Genomic DNA, 19,558 nt, shown 5'->3' on the forward strand with positions numbered 1-19,558 from the left:
TGATACGATCTTCTCAAATTTCACCATCATAATAAACAATAGATGAAAGTCGCGCCATTTTTTGAGTTTAAAAGTGCGGCAATATTATATCTGCAAAAAAAACTGAAACAATGCTGATTAAATAAATAATATATAAATGAAAATATAACAGAATAAAATTTTTACACATAAATGTAAATAATTTAAATAATATAATTTTATATTATTACTTGTACCACAAAACAATTTCGACTTATATTTCCGCTTTCTAATTTTATAAACACAAAAATTAATTGACAACAATTAGTATAATATTTTTTTCAAATAATCATAATAAACAATAAATATAATAAAAAAATTTATCACAAAATTACCTTATAATCGCACGAACTTCTGAATAAAATATGAGAAAATTGTCAGAATTATTGACTCGTTGACGAAATTGTTGTATTAATTTATAAGTTGAGAGGAGAGATGTGAGGAACTTAACCGAGGGAGAAGGGTATTTATAGCCGAGAAAAGTTGTAACAATTATACAAGGCGCGGTACCTGCCCCGCGCTATATATAATTATAAAGGTCAGGCGCGGCCCCTGACCCACGCTATACCATATGTGGCGTAAGGCGCGCCCCAAGAGCCGCGCTATACACACGTGTATCCATATCAGCATAAGGTGCATCTCAGGGGGCGCACCTTACCCCACGTGACGTCAAATCAACGTATAACGCACACATTACCCTCTGACCGATGTTAGATCGATAAATATATCCAATGATTTTTTTGAAAAAACGCCGACATTTACCGCCTTAGTTGCTACTATGTTCTTCCTTGCCGTAGTAAAATTCCTTTAATTAATGCAGCTTATCTTCAACTTAATTGCTAAGGACATGAGCTGCTGTCAAATCATTCAATTGCCTGCTGCCACTTCATCCTTGTTTTGTCCCCTCACTTCTTTAAAATAATATTGATTTGCTACTATGTATTATCTTGGTAATAAGGGTAAGAATCGACTTAGTGATTAATTCTAAAATTTATGAGATTTAACCTATAAATTTAATATATGACTAGAATAAAAGATTTTAAAGTTAATGCTCGAATTAAGGCATTAAACAAATTAAAAACAAAATTTTGATCAAATTGCATTAAAAGAAAATCTAAGGAAATAAATCATTTACAAGTAATGACCAAAATAGAAGAAACCAAAGTAGGATTCTAGCGCCGCAAATACTTAACTTTACAAGGACCCACACCCTAATTATACTATTTTTGTTATTTGTCATATAAACAATTTCATTAAATATTAACGATAGATAACTATATTGAAACCATTTAAATAGTTCAGTGATCATATTAACATAAATTTAAAAATAGTGGTCATTTCAAGACCCATAATTAGGTTGTCATTTATGTAGTTTACCCTATAATCAACCCCATCATTAGTTTAAACCCAATCCCTAAAACAATTTAATTTAACGAGTGACTATATTTTAAATTATAATATTATTCACAATGATCACCTAATTATAGCTCATTTTCATTTTGATCACTATTTTTAATTTTTTGTCAATCAGATCATACAACTATTTAAATGCATTGAATCAAACCATTTATTATTAAAATTTACCAGATTATCTGACGCAACAGTTATTAAAATTGGTATAATCACATATTTGGTCACTCTTACTTATATATTCTATCAATTCAGTATTTATTTTAATAAATTAAAATAAAATTAATCATCTAATCAGATTGTGACACGTGTCATAAGAGGATATTTTTTTAAGTTTAATTATTTTATTTTCCATCCAATCAAAAGGTGCCACATGTCACTATCAGATTGGATGGAAAATTAGCAATAGAAGAAAAATGCATGAAAATGGGGTGAGTGAGAATCGAACCAAGGAAAATTCGGTTTAGATTTAAAGCCCCAACCACTAGGCTAAATAACATCCAATATTCTAAGAAGCAGCATTTATTAAACATATCGTAACAAATGCAACACTTACTTTAATAATAATTTTAATTTTTAAAAAGAATTTCATACATATATTTTTAACTCAATATCAGTTTTTTTAAATAATTCCATATATTTTCAATAAATATAAATTAAGTAAAAAAATATAAAATCATTAATAAAAATTTTAAAATTATTACTCAAATTAAAAAAATTAATTTAATGATTATATATATAAATTATTGTTAAATTTATCAGAAAATTTAAGGTTTTTAAATAATTTTGAATTAAAATATATATATGAAATTATTAATAAAAAGTTTAAAATTATTACTAAAGTTAAACAATTTAAAGTGATGATTGTATATATAAATTATTGTTAACTTTATCAAATAATTTAAATTTTAAATAATTCATAATTTTTAATAAAATAAATAAATTGATATATATATATATATATATATATATATATATATATATATATATATATATATATATATATATATATATGAATTTATTAGTTAAAAATTAAAATTATTTCTTAAGTTAAAAATTTTAATTTAATGATGTTAACTTTATCAAATAATTTCATATAATTATTATAAAAATAATTTGAGTTAAGAATATATACACGATATTATTAAAATATATTAAAATTATTACTTATTTTTTGAACTTTGTTTCTCTTTTTTTGTCATTTTATTACCATATCTATGTTGAATTCTGCAACTTACATCAAAGCATTGGATTTTGCCTAGTGGCCGGGTAGTTTGGCATTTAAACATTTTAACGCAGGTTCGGTTCCCACCCACCCCATTTCCTTGAATTTTTCTTCTATTGCTAATTTTCCATCCGATCTAATGGTGACATGTAAACCATTTGATTGGATGGAAAATAAAATAATTAAATTTAAAAAATATTCTCCATTCATGTTATGACATATTTCACAATATGATTAGAAAATTAATTTTATTTTAATTTATTAAAATTAGGACCAAATTGATAGGATATATAAGTAAGAGTGACTAAATATGTAATTATACAAATTTTACTAACTGTCACGTCATCACTCTCATTAACTGTTAACAACAAGTGGCCTAATTAAATGTATTTAAATAATTGAATGACTCGATTGACAAAAATTCAAAAATAGTAATCAAAATAAAAAAGGGTTATAGTTGGTGATGACCGATATTGTATAGTTTATATATATATATTACTTTCTCAAATCGAGTAATCGAAAAGAAACGTAAAATATGCACATTTTATAAATAATTCATCGATTATTCAATACGATTTAAAAAAATGGATTTCAACTAAATCTGCTCATCAAACATTATTTTAAATTGAAACCCATCTAATTCGTTAAATAAATAAATAAATAAATATTTTTATAAAAATTTAAATCCGATTATTTCAATAGACTAAATTGAATATAAAAAAAATTTAGGGCTTTACATTATTTATTATTTATTAAAAAACTAAATATAAAAATACTAAAACATTTTTTTAATACCAGTTTTGTTATCTGCAAATTTCAGTATTTTCTTCTCTACGTATGCGTTATAATATTCTAATGGATTATTTTTTTCTTTTTGGTTGCACTCCCGATTTTAAGGTTTTGCCTTGACTAATCAGGATCAACCCGCGTCACACACCTAGTTTTAGTGTGTGAGTATCCCAAAAGTGATTTTATGTATACACAAGGGCTCGAACTTAAAACATTGCTTAAACAGAACCAAACTGCTTACCATTTGAACCAAACATGTTGATTAATGGATTAGTTTTAATAGGCAATTTGGTTAGCTTAAGCAAATGATGTTGCTCATCATGAACTTCGAATATGGTGAGTGTTATTTGATCGTGTCTATGAACATGCAAAAATATACTTTATTTTATGCTTTTGAAAACTTGTAGGTTATTAAATATTTTCAATACCTATATGTTTCATTTGCTAATCGTGTGGTTATAAGTGTTCAGATTAATCAAGTGAATCTGTGTAAAATATTCATATATTGTAGAATATAAATGTGTTAAATAAATTTGTGTAAACTGCTCATATATTATCAAATGCATGTGTCACATAAATATGTTTATAATACTCATGTAACCCCTAGATACAATCTAAGAGTTACAATCGAATCAGGGTTACCACGTAGATCTCATAAATAGTTTACGAACGAAATTTGTTTAATAAATTGTTTTAAAAATATTTGTCAAATATGATATATGAAATAAACACATGCCATATTTAAATGAGGTTGAAAATAGATATCAAACCTCGTATAATATATAATCGAGACTACACCTCCGTTAGTCAAACTAATCCCAAAACTGAATAATCTGTAAAGGAAAGATAGAAACAGAGTCAGCTATAAGATTAGTATTTTCTTTTTCTGAAAATTTAAGATAAACAGAAATTTATGGCAAATGATCTCTTGGTGCAGCGCCTACCATGATATTAGCGCATGCAAATTGTTATTCTTGATCTTGAGAAATGTTAGGAATATGATCTTGAGGGATAGTGTTTTGTCCTTGTTCTCCTGATGTATTAAGCAGTTGATTTGGTCATCTCTAAAGCCTTAAAAATCAGAGGGTATCGTTTTGGAACTTATTATTATGTTTCTTGTTAGGAATGGCGAGTCATTGAGTTGGTGTCGATTCTTCTATGCTTGAGCGGCATTCACCATGATCCTTATGCGCTAATGAGAGGAGCTTGTGCGAGCCTTGATGTTAGCTGGTGGCTTGCTTACTATTTCAACGATGAGTCACTTAAGTGGAGATTAAAATGGATGAGATTGTCAAATTAAATGATTTGGTAAATTTGGAAGTGGAGATTTTATTGGTCTCAAAGGATGTTATGGTGCGGAGCTTAAGTGTGTTGGAAGGCTTTAGTTATCTTGATCTTGGATAGTCGAGTAGTGCGATCCTATGGATTTTTCTTTGTCTTTATTGATTTTATCATCGATGGTATTGTGGATTGGGATGCTATCAAAGTGGAGCTTGATAGATAAGAGAAATCGAATTATGAAATTATCAAGTACGATTACAAAGCTGGAATACAAAGCCAAATTGGATTTATAGATCATTTAGCTTTAAAAGGGTTGGTTAGGCAACCATTTATACTATGGTGGTAAGTGTTCTTCTTAAGCGCAGGTGGTGTGTGTAGTTGCGCTATGTTGAAAGTCTGTCTATTTTTGTTCAACAGTCGTTTTAAAAAATGATTGCCCATATAATCAATTATCGAGTTGTAGTATTTACCTAGTCGAGTTGTTGTATTTACCTAGTCGTGTTGAACTCTTTTTCGCCAAATAATTTTTGGGAGATTTTTAATGAGGCTAGCAACTTAGGTTTCGGGATAATAATTTTAAATCTTTAATAAAATCAAAATTGTCGAGTAAAAAAATATTTTTAAAAAATTTAATTACTTAACTTTTAAAGTACTCATAATTTAATCATTAAAACTTTTAAATTTATTCTTTATTTTAATTATATATTGATGAAATAATAAAATAATAATAATAAAAACAAGAGTAATTTGAAAGTTAAGTAGTTAAATTAAAAGTTTCATAATTTTAGTGACTAATTAAAATAGGAGTGAGAAGGTAGTTGGGTGATGAATGATGTAATTTACCCATAAAAATGTAGCGCCAATAAATTTTTAATGGCGGGTATTAAAACAAAACATAAACATAAACATAAACATAAACATAAACATTAGGTATGGTTTGAAACAAATAAAAGTTTAAGTACTAATACGAAATAGAAGTGATGATTAGGTACTAAATATGTAGTTTACCCTATTTGAAATTATTAAATATAAAACTTAAAAAATAAATATGTCGAAGTTGTATTAAAATTATCAGATATTGGGTTTTCAAAATAAAAGTAATTTTAAGAAAAACCTAACGTGGGGATAAAGAAATCTTAAGAAAAACCTAACGTGGGGATAAAGAAATCTTTTATTGATTAGATAAAGGAATATTTCACGATAAATATACGTAATGTTAATAAATAATATCAGCATGCATGAAACATGAAATTAAAATTCCACTTATCATTTAATATGAAATAGATTTTGGATTAGGATTTAATAAAATAGTATTAAATGAAATCCAAATTCAATTAGAAAAAACTATTAAATATATGTATAAATAATACCATATGCATGAAACATTCATTTGAAACCCCAAGTACAAGAACAAAGTAAGAGTTCTCTTCTAATGCAATTCAAAGAAATCATGAAATCATCAATGGCTGATGAAACTAATATCATTCGAGAGATCGCTCAAGAAGAGAGAGAAGATCACCGTAAGATTATCCTGACGGTCATGGTATATTTGAAGGTTATGGTTGTTAGAGAGCTGACGGTGAGATTATCTCCAGAAATATAACAATTTATCTCCTTTGATAGAGGAAATGTTATAAAAATGATTAACCTGAGACTTATTATGAAATATATAACATCCCTATTTTGATTTGGTTTAATATTTGACGCATCTCAACGTTCATATTCCCGAGATAGAGGAAACACATTTTCCTTCGAGGCAACCCACAATTATGTAGGTTTGGAGGTAACTCAACAGTTCTACAATTCACGTTCATAGGCATGCATCATAGAGGATAAATCTCAAGGTCTTCTAGTGATAATCAGTGTTTTGAAAACCGGACCGGACCGGTCGGTTCAACCGGGAATCATTGACTAGTCCGGTTCAATCTACACCGATTGAACCGCTACTAGTGAACCGGCCAAAACCGCTCGAACCGGACCGGCTAAAAACCAGAAAAAATCGAAAAAAATCGAAAATTTTGTTTTTTTTTTTTAAAAATTAAACCAAACGACGTCGTTTGTTAAACGAGCCAAGTCGAACTCGAGTATTGCTGAGCTCGACTCGAACTTGAAAACTTTAAAAGTAAGCTCAACTCGACTCAAGCTCACAAGCTAAAAATTATCAAGTTCAACTCAAACTCGAAATATATAATATTGAAACTTGAACTCAAAAAGGCTTGAACTCAAAAAGGCTTGAACTCAAAAAAAAATTAGAAGCTCGATTGAAGCCTAAAATTCGAGCTTGATTGAAGTGAAAGAATAGTTCACTCAATGCTCACCAAAAGGCTCCATGATTTTGAATGTCAAATTACCTCTATTATTTATAGAAGTTAGTTGTGATGCTCTTCTATGTTTCTTAGCCATGTGGGATTGTTTTGTTCTCATATTTTTATTCTTTAGACTTTTGGGATACTCTTCTATGTTTCTTAGCCATGTGAGATTGTTTTTTTAAAAAAAATTAAACCAAACAAATATCATTTTGTTATGATTTTTTAGCCCCAAATTTATTTTTTAATTATAGTTATATAATTATATTTATTATTTAATATGTTTTACCTTAAATATTATGTTGTAGTTAATTTGAATCATTTTGTTTCACTTGATTTTATGGTTTTTAACTTATATATGTTATGACTTGCTTTGAATATGACTTGTGATATAAAAAATTATTTTTTATTAAATAATTTTGGTATTTTTATTTAATTTTTTAAATAATTATGACGTCGTCCGGTTCTTCCGACCGATCGGGCGGGTTTGACTGGTTGAACCAGTGAACCGGTAGTATGGCCGGTTCGCTAACCGGTCCGGTTCTGAAAACCATGGTGATAACTTCAAGCATGTATTAGCGGGAGTGGGGGCGTTTCTACACGTGTCGAGCTTTCAGAGATATCTGGAGTGTTTAATCTATTAAGTGATTGGAGGTGTACTGACGACGCTAGATGCATAAGTTGTTGAAAGTCAAAAGAAAATCGGTGCAATAATGCACCGAATTGATTCGGTGCAATAATGCACCAAATTTATTCGGTGCAAATGGTCAAAAATCAACCGAAAGTTTTGAAAACAATAAATGGAAAAAATGCACATTTAGTCATTGTACTTTAGTGTATTTATAAGATTAGTCCTTAAGCTTCAACTATAAATACCCTAACCCATTTAGCTTCAAAATCATCCCAAATCATTCTAGCTTTCTCCCAATACTAGAAAATTTAGAGAGTTTTCTCCTTTTTATCAAGAGAGAATTGTTATTGTTTTCTCCTTGTTAGATCGAGATAAGTTGTAATTCCTATTTTTCTCATAGTGAAATTCTTTTGCCGTTGCTCGTGGTTTTTACCCTATATTATTTAGGGGTTTTCCACGTAAAATTTGTGTTTTCTTTATCTTCATTTTTATTTTCTCAAATTATCAGTTGCGATTTTGCTCTATCCGATAGTCGTCTTCCGCAACAATTGGTATCTGAGCCAGATTTGAGTGTGTAATATCTACTTATTGTCTTTGTGGTTGCCACCAAAAGGTGGATCCTCCAACATAAGAAAGTAAGAAGGTATTACCCATTCTTTGAAGGTTCCAGAGAACTATTCACGATAGTGAAATAGTGGGAGCTATCTGTAATAGAAGTTATGTCAACAAAATTTGATATTGAAAAATTCAGTGGGAGAAATTTCTCTTTGTGGAAGTTGAAGGCCATCGTGAGGAAAGACGGTTGTCTAGCAGCTATCAGTGAAAGGTCTGAAGATTTCACAGATGACAATAAATGGATCGAATTGGACGGGAATGCTATGGTAAACTTTCATCTAGCATTAACAGATGAAGTATTGTCAAGCATTGAGGAGAAGAAGACAGCTAAAGAGATATGAGATCATCTCACCAAATTGTACGAGGCCACATCGTTGCACAATAAAATTTTCCTTAAGAGGAAATTGTATACTCTCCGGATGCTAGAATATACTTCAGTGACGGAGCACATAAACACGCTGAACACTTTATTTTCTCAGCTTACATCCTTAAGATGTACAATAGGAGAAATGAACGTGTTGAACTTTTACTTCAAAGTCTACCTTATTCGTATGATCAACTCATCATCAACTTGACAAACAGTAACGTCAGTCTAGTCTTCGATGACGTTGCAGCTATTGTTCTACAAGAAGAAAATAAACGCAAGAACAAGGAAGACAGACAAGTAAATATGCAACAAGCAGAAGCGTTAACAACAATGAGAGGGAGATCAACATAATGTGGCCAAAGCAACAGTCACAAACATGGTAGATATAAGTCAAGAAGTAAGAAGAATTTAATGTGCTACAACTGTGGAAACAAGGGTCACTTGAAGAATGATTGTTGGAGTCTAAATAAAAACTTCAATCCACAAGGCAATACCGCAAACACTTCAAACGATGGAGATGCTCTATGTTGTGAAGCGCCAACCACCGTGGAAGGTAGAAAAAGATTTGCAGATATATGACTCAGTGATTCGAAAGCAACATATCACATGACCTCAAGAAGAGAATGGTTCCATCGGTATGAACCTGTCTCAGGAGGATCTATGTATATTTGCAATGATCATGCCTTAGAGATCATTGGCGTGGGAACCATCAAATTGAAGATGTATGATGGAACAATTAAAATTGTTCGAGATGTGCGACATGTGAAAGGCTTGAAGAAAAAATTATTATCCTATAGATTGTTGGATAATAATGTGAACAAGATTGGAACATAGAAAAGAATCATGAAGGTGTTCCATGGAGTGCTTGTGGTGATGAAAGGCGAAAAGATAACAACAAACTTGTACATGCTGAAGGGAGAGACTTTGCTAGAAGCAGAAGCCTCTGTTGCCTCATGTAGTTCAGATTCTACAATACTATGGCATCAGAAACTTGGACACATGTCAGAACAAGGAATGAAAGTCCTTGTGGAGCAAAAGCTACTTACAGGCTTAACAAATGTATCACTTACTTTGTGTGAGCATTGCATAACAAGTAAGCAGTACCGGTTGAAATTCAACACATCAAATTCTAGAGGAAAAAGTGTTCTAGAATTAGTATGGCAAGCACCATTTATATCCCTAGGAGAAGTAAAATATTTTATCTCATTTATTGATGACTACTCCAGGAGATGTTGGGTGTACCCTATTAAGAAGAAGTCAGACGTGTTTTCAACTTTCAAAAACTTCAAAGCGCGGGTGGAACTTGATTCTGGAAATAAGATCAAGTGTTTTAGAACAGATAATGGATGAGAATACACAAGTGAAGAATTTGATGACTTTTGCAGGAAAGAAGGCATCAAAAGACAGTTCACAGTGGCGAACACTCCTCAACAAAATGGAGTGGTAGAGCGGCTGAACAGAACCTTGTTAGAAAGAAAAAGAGCAATGTTGAGGGATGCATGCCTAGAAAAATCATTATGGGCAGAAGCATTCAATACCGCCTGTTATTTGGTGAATCGAGCTCCATCAAATGCAATAGAGCTGAAGACAACAATAGAGATGTGGACTGGTAAACCAGCTGATTATTCAAACCTCCATGTATTTGGAAGTATTTTGTACGTGATGTACAACTCCTAAGAAATCTCAAAGCTGGATCCAAAATCCAGGAAATGCAAATTCTTGGGATATGCTGATGGAGTAAAGGGGTATCGTTTATGGGATCCCACTGCCCGCAAAATGATTATTAGCAGGGATGTTATCTTTCTAGAAGATAAACTACAAAGAAAAGAAGATGATAGCGCTGAAAAGTCAGAGACTACACAGATACATGTGGATAAGGAGGTTGAACAAAGAGATTCTTCTGAAGCAGAACCAACACATGATGAATAAAAACCCGAGATTTATGAAGCTCCAACAACTCATCAATCAGATCGTATGAGAAGACGTCTCAATTGGCACTCAGATTATGTTATAGAAGGAAATATTACATACTGCCTTTTAACATGGGACGGTGAGCCATCAACATACCAGGAGGCAATAAACAGCTCAAATGCTTCACTGTGGATGATGGCGATGCAAGAAGAAATTGAAGCCCTTCATAAAAATAATACATGGGACCTTGTATCACTACCACAAGGAAGGAAACCAATTGGTAACAAATGGGTCTTCAAAATCAAGCGAAATGACGATGATCAAGTGAAGAGGTATCGTGCAAGACTGATGGTCAAAAGATATACTAAAAAAGAAGGTATTGATTTCAATGAAATCTTTTCTCCTATGGTTCGACTAATAACAATTCGAGTAGTTTTGGCAATGTGTGCTATATTGAACTTAAATCTAGAGCAGCTAGATGTTAAAATAACTTTTCTTCATGAAAATCTTGAATAAGAGATTTACATGCTCCAGCCTGAATGTTTTGAAGAAGACGAAAAGAAGAACTTGGTTTACAGGTTGAACAAATCTCTGTACGGTCTAAAGCAGGCGCCGAGGTGTTGGTATAAGAGATTTGATTCCTTCATTATGTGCCTTGGATACAACAGACTTAATGTAGACCCTTGTGCTTATTTTAATAAGTCTGATGATAACGATTTTGTTATATTACTGTTGTATGTGGATGACATGTTGGTTGCAGGACCCAACAAAGATCATATTGAAGAATTGAAGGCATAACTAGTTAGGGAATTTGAAATGAAGGACTTGGGATCAGCAAACAAGATTCTAGGGATACAAATTCACCAAGACAAAAGTAATAGGAAGATATGACTTTAACAAAAGAATTACTTGAAGAAGATCTTGTCACGATTCAACATGCAAGATTGTAAGTCAATTTCTACCCCTCTTCCTATTAACTTCAAAATATCCTCCAGTATGCATCCTAGCAGTGAAAAAGAGAGGATGGTGATGTCTCGAGTACCATATGCATCAACAGTGGGAAGTTTAATGTTCGCTATGATATGCACAAGACCAGACATTGCACAAGCAGTGGGAGTGGTTAGTCGGTACATGGTGAATCCAGGCAAAGAGCATTGGAATACAGTAAAGAGGATCCTGAGATACATCAAAGGGACCTCAAATATTGCATTATGTTACAGAGGATCAAACTTACTTATCAATGAGTATGTTGATTCTGACTATGCAGGGGATTTGGATAAAATCAAATCTACTATAGGATATGTGTTTAAAATTGCTGGTGGAGTTGTAAGCTGGGTTTCAAAATTGCAATCAGTTGTGGATACATACACAACAGAGGCAGAATATGTAGCAGTTACACAAGCCAGTAAAGAAGCAATTTGGTTGAAGATGCTATTGGAGGAGCTTGGGCGCAATCAAGAGTATGTCTCTCTGTTTTGTGATAGTCAAAGCGCCTTGCATCTTGCAAGGAATCCAACATTTCATTCAAGGATAAAGCACATACGAGTTCAGTACCATTTCATTCGTGAAAAGATGGAAGAAGAGATGATAGATATGCAGAAGATCCATACCAAAGATAACATAGCAGATTTCATGACGAAATCGATCAATATCGATAAATTTACCTGGTGTCGATCCTCTTGTGGCTTGTCAGAAACGTAAGCAACATGAAGGTACAAGGTAAAAAGAATGATGTGAAGATATGATTGTTCCAATCAAATCTTCAAGTGGGAGATTGTTGAAAGTCAAAAGAAAATCGGTGCAATAATGCACCGAATTGATTCGGTGCAAATGGTCAAAAAGCAACCAAAAGTTTTGAAAAAAATAAATGGAAAAAATGCACATTTAGTCATTGTACTTTAGGGTATTTATAAGATTAGTCCTTAAACTTCAACTATAAATACCCTAACCTATTTAGCTTTAAAACCATCCCAAATCATTCTAGCTTTCTCCCAATACTAGAGAATTTAGAGAGTTTTCTTGAGAGTTGTTTTCTCTTTTTTATCAAGAGAGAAATTTTATTGTTTTCTCCTTGTTAGATCGAGAGAAGTTGTAATTCCTATTTTCTAATAGTGAAATTCTTCTACCGTTGCCCGTGGTTTTTACCCTATATTATTTAGGGGTTTTCCACGTAAAATTTGTGTCTTCTTTATCTTCATTTTTATTTTCTCAAATTATCAGTTTCGATTTTGCTCTATCCGATAGTCGTCTTTCGCAACATAAGTATTATTTTACAATCGTTCTGCGGAGAAGTGAAGACTCTCAACACTTAAGACAAAGATGTTATTGGAGGTATTTAGATACTTCGATTCAATTATTAGCAGAAGTCTCTCTTCGATATATTATTGGAGGAGGACCTCGACTCTTTATACAGAGGTATTAATCGAAGCTCTCTTTTTATGCCCTTTTCTCGATGCTCCTTACACTCCATTATTCTCATGTAATGTTTCTTCGCAGGAGGTGGCGTCTTACGCAAAGGATTTAGGAGGGCATTCTATTGTCTCGACATTGTTCAAGAGATATTTCCCCCAGCCATCGACTGACGAGGAGACAACTTGACATCATCAAAGAAGTCAGGTTATCAAATGAGACATCTTTACCGTAGTGACATCATGGAGGAAATGCCAACCTTTTTTTCTAAGGTAAAAGCTTCTCGACGCCATAGTTGAGGCATCTTAACACTTTATAAAAGTATTTTTGTGTTGTATCAACAAGAGTGGGAGACATCCCTTCATCAAAAAAATTTCCGAAGACATTTCAACATAATATTATCCATGAAAACTTCATCAGTTTTATTTTTTGAAAAATGAAATTTTGTATGTTATTAATCGAAAATATAACATACAAAGCAAGACAAAAAAAAACTTTCATTTAACTTTATTTTTTATAGAGGTGATTAATTTTATTCAAAATAGGAAATATCCCAAATTACAATAAATATTTACAATCACAATTATAATTTAAACACATAATTAGGAAAATTTCCTATAAAATTGAAACAAAACTAGTAACTTAAGATCACAAAAGGACCATACAAGGAAATATTAAATCTACCAAGAAACTTGAACAAAGAAATATACAAATAGATTTGATCGCATCGATAAATGAACCACAAAAGGGGATCAAACTATTGAAAGACAACTGACAAATCCAAATCAGACTCGAGCGGCGTGAAAAACTATTCATGAACGCAAATCGGGTATCCAAATCCAATCTGAGGGTCCAAAGCAGGGAAGATCAACAAGATGCCAGATAAGCGTCATTTTGATCAGTCGTGGAAATTCCAAATCAATCCTTAGAAAAAATATAAAAGAAAAAACGACCAAAGAACCGAAAACATACCAAAATCCATAAAAATGTTCCATAAAGGTAGATGAAAACGTGAAACACAAGCATACTTATTGAAAATCAAAAGACAGAAGAAAATAAAGATATAATATAGAGAATAAAAAGACAATAAGAAATAACGACAGTTAGCAACCAATATTAAAATTGTTGTCACCCTCAATCAACAAAAACGAAAAAAAAGGATGAGCACTACACCAATAAGAAAAAACTAAGTTTTTTTTTCTAAGAGACACAAAATCGAATTAGTATTTTCAATGATAGAGAAATTCATTCATTCATTTAACTTTATAAGTTAAGTAGTTACACTTTAAAAACATAAAATAGTATTGTATGCATGAAACATGGAATAAAATTTCAGTTATCATTTAACATGAAATAAAATTTGGATGATGATTTAATAAAATAAATATTAAATGAAATCCAAAATCAATTAGTTGAAATATTATATATATACATAGAATACCATACGCTTGAAACATTCATTTATGGCTTAAGAGTTACTTTTATCCTTGTAGTAGACTAAATTTATCATTTTTATCCCTATCGTATTTTCACATCAATTTAACCCTCAAAATTATTTAATTGCATAATTCTATACCATTCTCCTAACTTAAAACCCTATATTATAAACCCTAAGTTAGTGTTTAGAAGTAATAGGGTTATGTTTAGAGTTTAGGATTTATAATTTAGGATTTTAAATTAAGGATAGGATTATAGAATGATATAATTGAGCAACTTCAATTGATAAATTGATGCGAAAATATGATATGTGTAAAAGTGATAAATTGTGTCTACTACATGGGTAAAAGTTATCCTTTTACTTTCATTTATTGATTAAAAAAATCAGAGCTTTATATTATTATTTAAAAAAATTAAATATTAAAATATTTTTTTAGACTTATATCATAAGTTAAACCCTAAAGCTAAACGCGGGGATAAAGCAATTTTTTATTGATTGAGATAAATAAATTTTTCATGATAAATATACATAATATTAATGTACTTTATTATCGACGAGAACTTTATAATTAAGTAAAAAAGTTAATCTTTAAAATAATAAAATAAGACCACATGCATGAAACATGAAATAAAATTCCAGTTACTATTTAATATAAAATGAAATATGGACTAGGATTTAATAAAATAATATTAAATGAAACCCAAATCCAATTAGAAAATCTATTAAATATATGTATAAATAATAAAATAATATTAAATGAAATCCAAATCCAATTAGAAAAATTATTAAATATATGTATAAATAATAAAATCATATTAAAAGAAATCCGAATCCAATTAGAAAATCTGTTAAATATATGTATAAATAATACAACATGCATGAAACATTCATTCGAAACCCTAAGAACAAAGTAAGAGTTCTCTTCTGCTGCAATTCAAAGAAATCATAAAACCATCAATGGCTGATGAAACTAACATCATTCAAGAGATAGTGCAAGACGAGAGAGACGATCGTCGTAAGAAAACCAACAAGAGGTAGCTTCAAAAGCCGAATGATAGACAGGAGATGTGGGATTGGCTGCTTAACTCTGATGATCAAAATCAGGAGAAAGTTGAAGAAATCTGTTCTAAACCTAATATCGTAAAAGATGATGAGATCGAATCCCTGTTTAACAAGTGTAAGAGAAGGAAGAAGACGACGGAAAAAGACCCTCAGGTCATCGGATTACTTGTTGAGAAAGTAATGGCTCTAATGGAGGTCGCCGCAGAAGAGGACATTGAGTTCAACAGGTAAAACAAACCCGCCATTAAAAAGATCCAGATGCTGCCTCTTCTTACCGATTATCTTTCTAAGAAACATCTTCAACCAGACTTTTTGGATCATGGGGTTTTAAGTTTGTTCAAGAATTGGCTTGAGCCTCTTCCCGATGAAAGCTTACCAAACGCCACCCTTCGATGATCGATTTTGAATATCTTAACATACGTGATGCCAGTGGATATAAGGGAAGAAGATCGAAGGGAGCACTTGAAGAGGAGTGGACTGGGTAAAGTCATCATGTTCCTGTCAAAATCGGACGAGGAAATCACTGTCAATAGACAACTTGCAAAGGATTTGGTTGAAACCTGGAGTCGAACCGTATTCAACAAGACTTCAAAGTATTCGGAAGTAGAAAAGGTTGTGATTCCTTTGAACAAGGCGTCGGCATCACCATTGAAGAAGAAATCATCAATAGAAGTAAGGGAGGCTGATTTAGATTTGGAAATAGCGCCCCGCGAGAAATCAAGTTCCTCGGGGAGAGGCGGCGGTGTTGCAGTGCCGCAAGCGGCAGCGCTTGTATATGAGGTGAATCCAGGAACAAGTTCCAAGGCGGGGGTTGAAAGAGGTGGTGTGAGAAACCTAAAACAGAGAGGCCGCTACTGCAAGCGTTATATGGAGATAGAGAAGAAGATGAGAAAGTTGAATAACTCTAATAAGAAGACTGCTCGTTTGCTTTTGTAAACCTCCTTTATGATCATTTTAATTAAACAAAAATCAATTTTAGTAGTGATAAAAATATAAGATTTTTTTCTACAAATTTCAATATTTTCTTCTCTACGTGCTTATAATATGCTGTATGTAGCTTAGGTTTGCATCGCTTCTCTCCATGCTTCTATCTCCAAACTGTAGCAAGTCTAAGAAAAGGTGATAGTTGTTTCTTCGATTTAGTTGTTTAATCTTCTAATGGATTATTTTTAATAGGCAATTTGGTTTCCTTAAGCAAATGATGTTGCTCATGAACTTGGAATATGGTGAGTGTAATTAGATCGTGTATAAGAACCTCCAATTATATACTTTTTGATGAACACAAGAAATGACAGAAAGCTAGGGAACAAGGACCCTATTCACATCGGTAATATCCTGTTGCAGAAAAGGACGAACATTCATTGGCGGCGAGGAGAACGCCATATTTCGGATCCCATTTGAACCGGCCATCTTCGCTAATAATCTATCAGCCACCTGATTCGCACCCCTATTTATATACCCCAATTGAACATTCCAATCACGACTCAGTAAAGCCATTACACGATCCAGTAGCGTGAAGGAAATGCCTTTCTGAACATTCATTTGAATAACCCGTACTACCTCTCTACTATCCACTTCCACCAATATCTGTCGTTCTCCAAGATTCCAAGTATGAGTTAAGCCTTCATGGACTCCCCAAAGCTCCGCTCCAACAACTGAGCATATCCCAATGGATTTAGTAGGAACAGATCATGCTTTTATGTTAGGGAACAAACTTAAACTTAAGGGAATTTATCTAAAATTCCAGGACGAACTAAAATTCTAGGGGATAAAACAGATTTTCAATTAAAAATATATAAAAAAATTTAAATTATAATAATTTTAAATTTTCAGGGAACGGGTCGGTCCATCCCTGGGCTTTAGAGAAGCCAAACATCCCTTCGCCATTGGAAGCTCGAATCAGACCACCACAAGACACAAACCCTCCTTCCCGCTGCAAATATATACTTTGTTTTTATGCTTTTGAAAGCTTGTACGTTAATAAATATCCTATATGTTCGTTTGCTGATCATGCGGTTATAAGTGTTCAGATTAATCAAGTGAATCTATGTAAAGTATTCATATATTGTAGAATATAAATTGTATTAAATAAATTTGTATATACTGTTCAATATATCAAATGTAAATATGTGTCACGTAAATATTTTTAAAATATTCTTGTAATCCCCTAGATCCAATTTAGGAGTTACAACTGAACCATAGGGACCACGTAAATCATATAAATGGTCCATGAACAAAATTTATTTAAAAAATTGTTTAAAAAATATTTATAAAATATAATATCAGAAATATGTCTAAAATAATTGTATAATTAAAATAAAAATACGATTATAGGTGAGTGACTACATATATAATTTATCATGACTTATATATTAATTAAAGTATATATTAATGTTTGAGTTTAATATATTAGAAGTATACAATTAATAAAATAGTTTTATATAAAATATTTTTATAGTATTTAATAATATTTATATAAATATTAAACGAAATCTAGATTCTATTAGGATTTATATCATGAAATCCATTTCCTGTTAGGACAAGTATTAAGTATTATAAAAAAGTATTAAATGTATAAGTATACTACGTGCATTAAACATTCATTTGAAAACCTAATAACAACATGAGAGTTCTCTGCTACTGCGATACAAAGTGTTTTAAGGAACCATCCATGGCTGATGAAACCAGGGGCGGATGCACCAAGCCTTTAGGGGCCAAGTGCATCCCATTATTTAGGAAAAATGTGAAATTTAGTTTAATATATTAAGGAAAAATAAAATATAAATAATTTTTTTTTTTGTATACCCATTAATTTTAAGAGAATAATATTAAAATTTTGGACCTCCATTCTTAAATTGAATCCGCCATTGGATGAAACTAATATTATCAAAGAGATCATGCACGATCGCCGTGAGAAAATCAACAAGAGAAAACTTCAAAAGCCGAGTGATCGACAGGAGATGAATCAAAACCAGGAGTAAGTTGAAGAAATATGTTCTAAACCTAATACCGTGAGAGATGCTGATAAGTTTAAGAGAAGGAAGAAGACGACTGGGGAAAATCCTGAGGCCATTGGATTACTTGTTGATCAAGTAATAAGTCTAATGGAGGTTGCTGCTGAAGAAGACATTGAACTCAACAGGTAAAACAAACCCGCTATTGAAAAGATGCAGATGTTGCCTCTTCTTACCTATTTCCTTTCCGAGAAACATCTTCAACAAGAGTTTTTGGATCACGGGGTTTTGAGTTTGTTCAAGAATTGGCTCCAATCTCTTCCCGATGGAAGCTTACAGAATGCAAAAGGAGAATATGTTCCATGAATATGACCCCTGTTGATTTTTACAGTTCAGGGCAATTTTCTCAACTTGAGAATGCATTCAAGATCCTTGCTAGTTTTAATAGTTCCTCTACCACCCTTACAACTGAGCAAATAAATGAGTTATTGGGCATGGAGGAAAGCTTGAAAGAACTAACAGACCGGGCAGCAAAAGCAGTGGAGGACAAGAACGATCTTAGCGAGAAGGAATCTATAAAGCTGACGATTACTCATAACTTGAATGGTAATCTAGTATGATATAAAGAGGTGGAATCTGAAGTGGAATAGGTAGAGCAAAACTTGATGCCTTGCAAGAGAAAGTTAAAGAAGCAGAAAAGGAAAAGGAGAATATGTTGGCTGGACGAAAGGAGATATTCAGAAGTTCGAAGAAAATGAAAATGGAGTTGGAAGCATTGGAAGAGAAATGGAAAGACTATGAGGCCAAAGCCAAGGTTGCTGAAAAGGAAGATAGGACTGTTGAGGATGAATGGGGAAGAATCAAACATTTCATCTCTTCTCTACAAGGAAAGTATAGACATCCATTTTTGTCTGGTATTTATTTCGAACATTTTTTTCTTTATTTTCTTTTTAATATTTGTGTCATTACTATTATTTATTATTATTTACTTTATTTGTTATTAGTGTTATTATTAGCATTATTATTATTATTAGTGTTAGGTATTAATTTTTTATTTTATTTATTTTGGTAGATACAATAAACTCAAACGGAACAATGTGACAACTCATACAAACCAACCCATTACAATAAAGCCCAACAAA

General features: G+C 31.8%; 1 protein-coding gene across 1 annotated transcript; it reads left to right on the forward strand.

Moving 5' to 3' along the window:
• Nucleotides 1-15,885: 15,885 nt before the first annotated feature.
• LOC120172838 (protein IWS1 homolog 1-like) lies at nt 15,886-16,398 on the forward strand. Its single transcript, XM_039180195.1, has one exon. It carries the CDS (start codon nt 15,886-15,888, stop codon nt 16,396-16,398), a length of 513 nt encoding a protein of 170 aa, XP_039036126.1.
• The last annotated feature ends 3,160 nt before the right edge of the window (nt 16,399-19,558 follow it).

This window comes from Hibiscus syriacus, unplaced genomic scaffold (genome assembly GCF_006381635.1).
Source record: "Hibiscus syriacus cultivar Baekdansim isolate YM2019G1 unplaced genomic scaffold, ASM638163v2 tig00111881_pilon, whole genome shotgun sequence".
Classification (NCBI taxonomy): domain Eukaryota; kingdom Viridiplantae; phylum Streptophyta; class Magnoliopsida; order Malvales; family Malvaceae; genus Hibiscus; species Hibiscus syriacus.

What these genes read in the sequence shown, in the direction of transcription:
- LOC120172838 (XM_039180195.1), top strand. Translation starts at nt 15,886, where the DNA reads ATGCCAGTGGATATAAGGGAAGAAGATCGAAGGGAGCACTTGAAGAGG.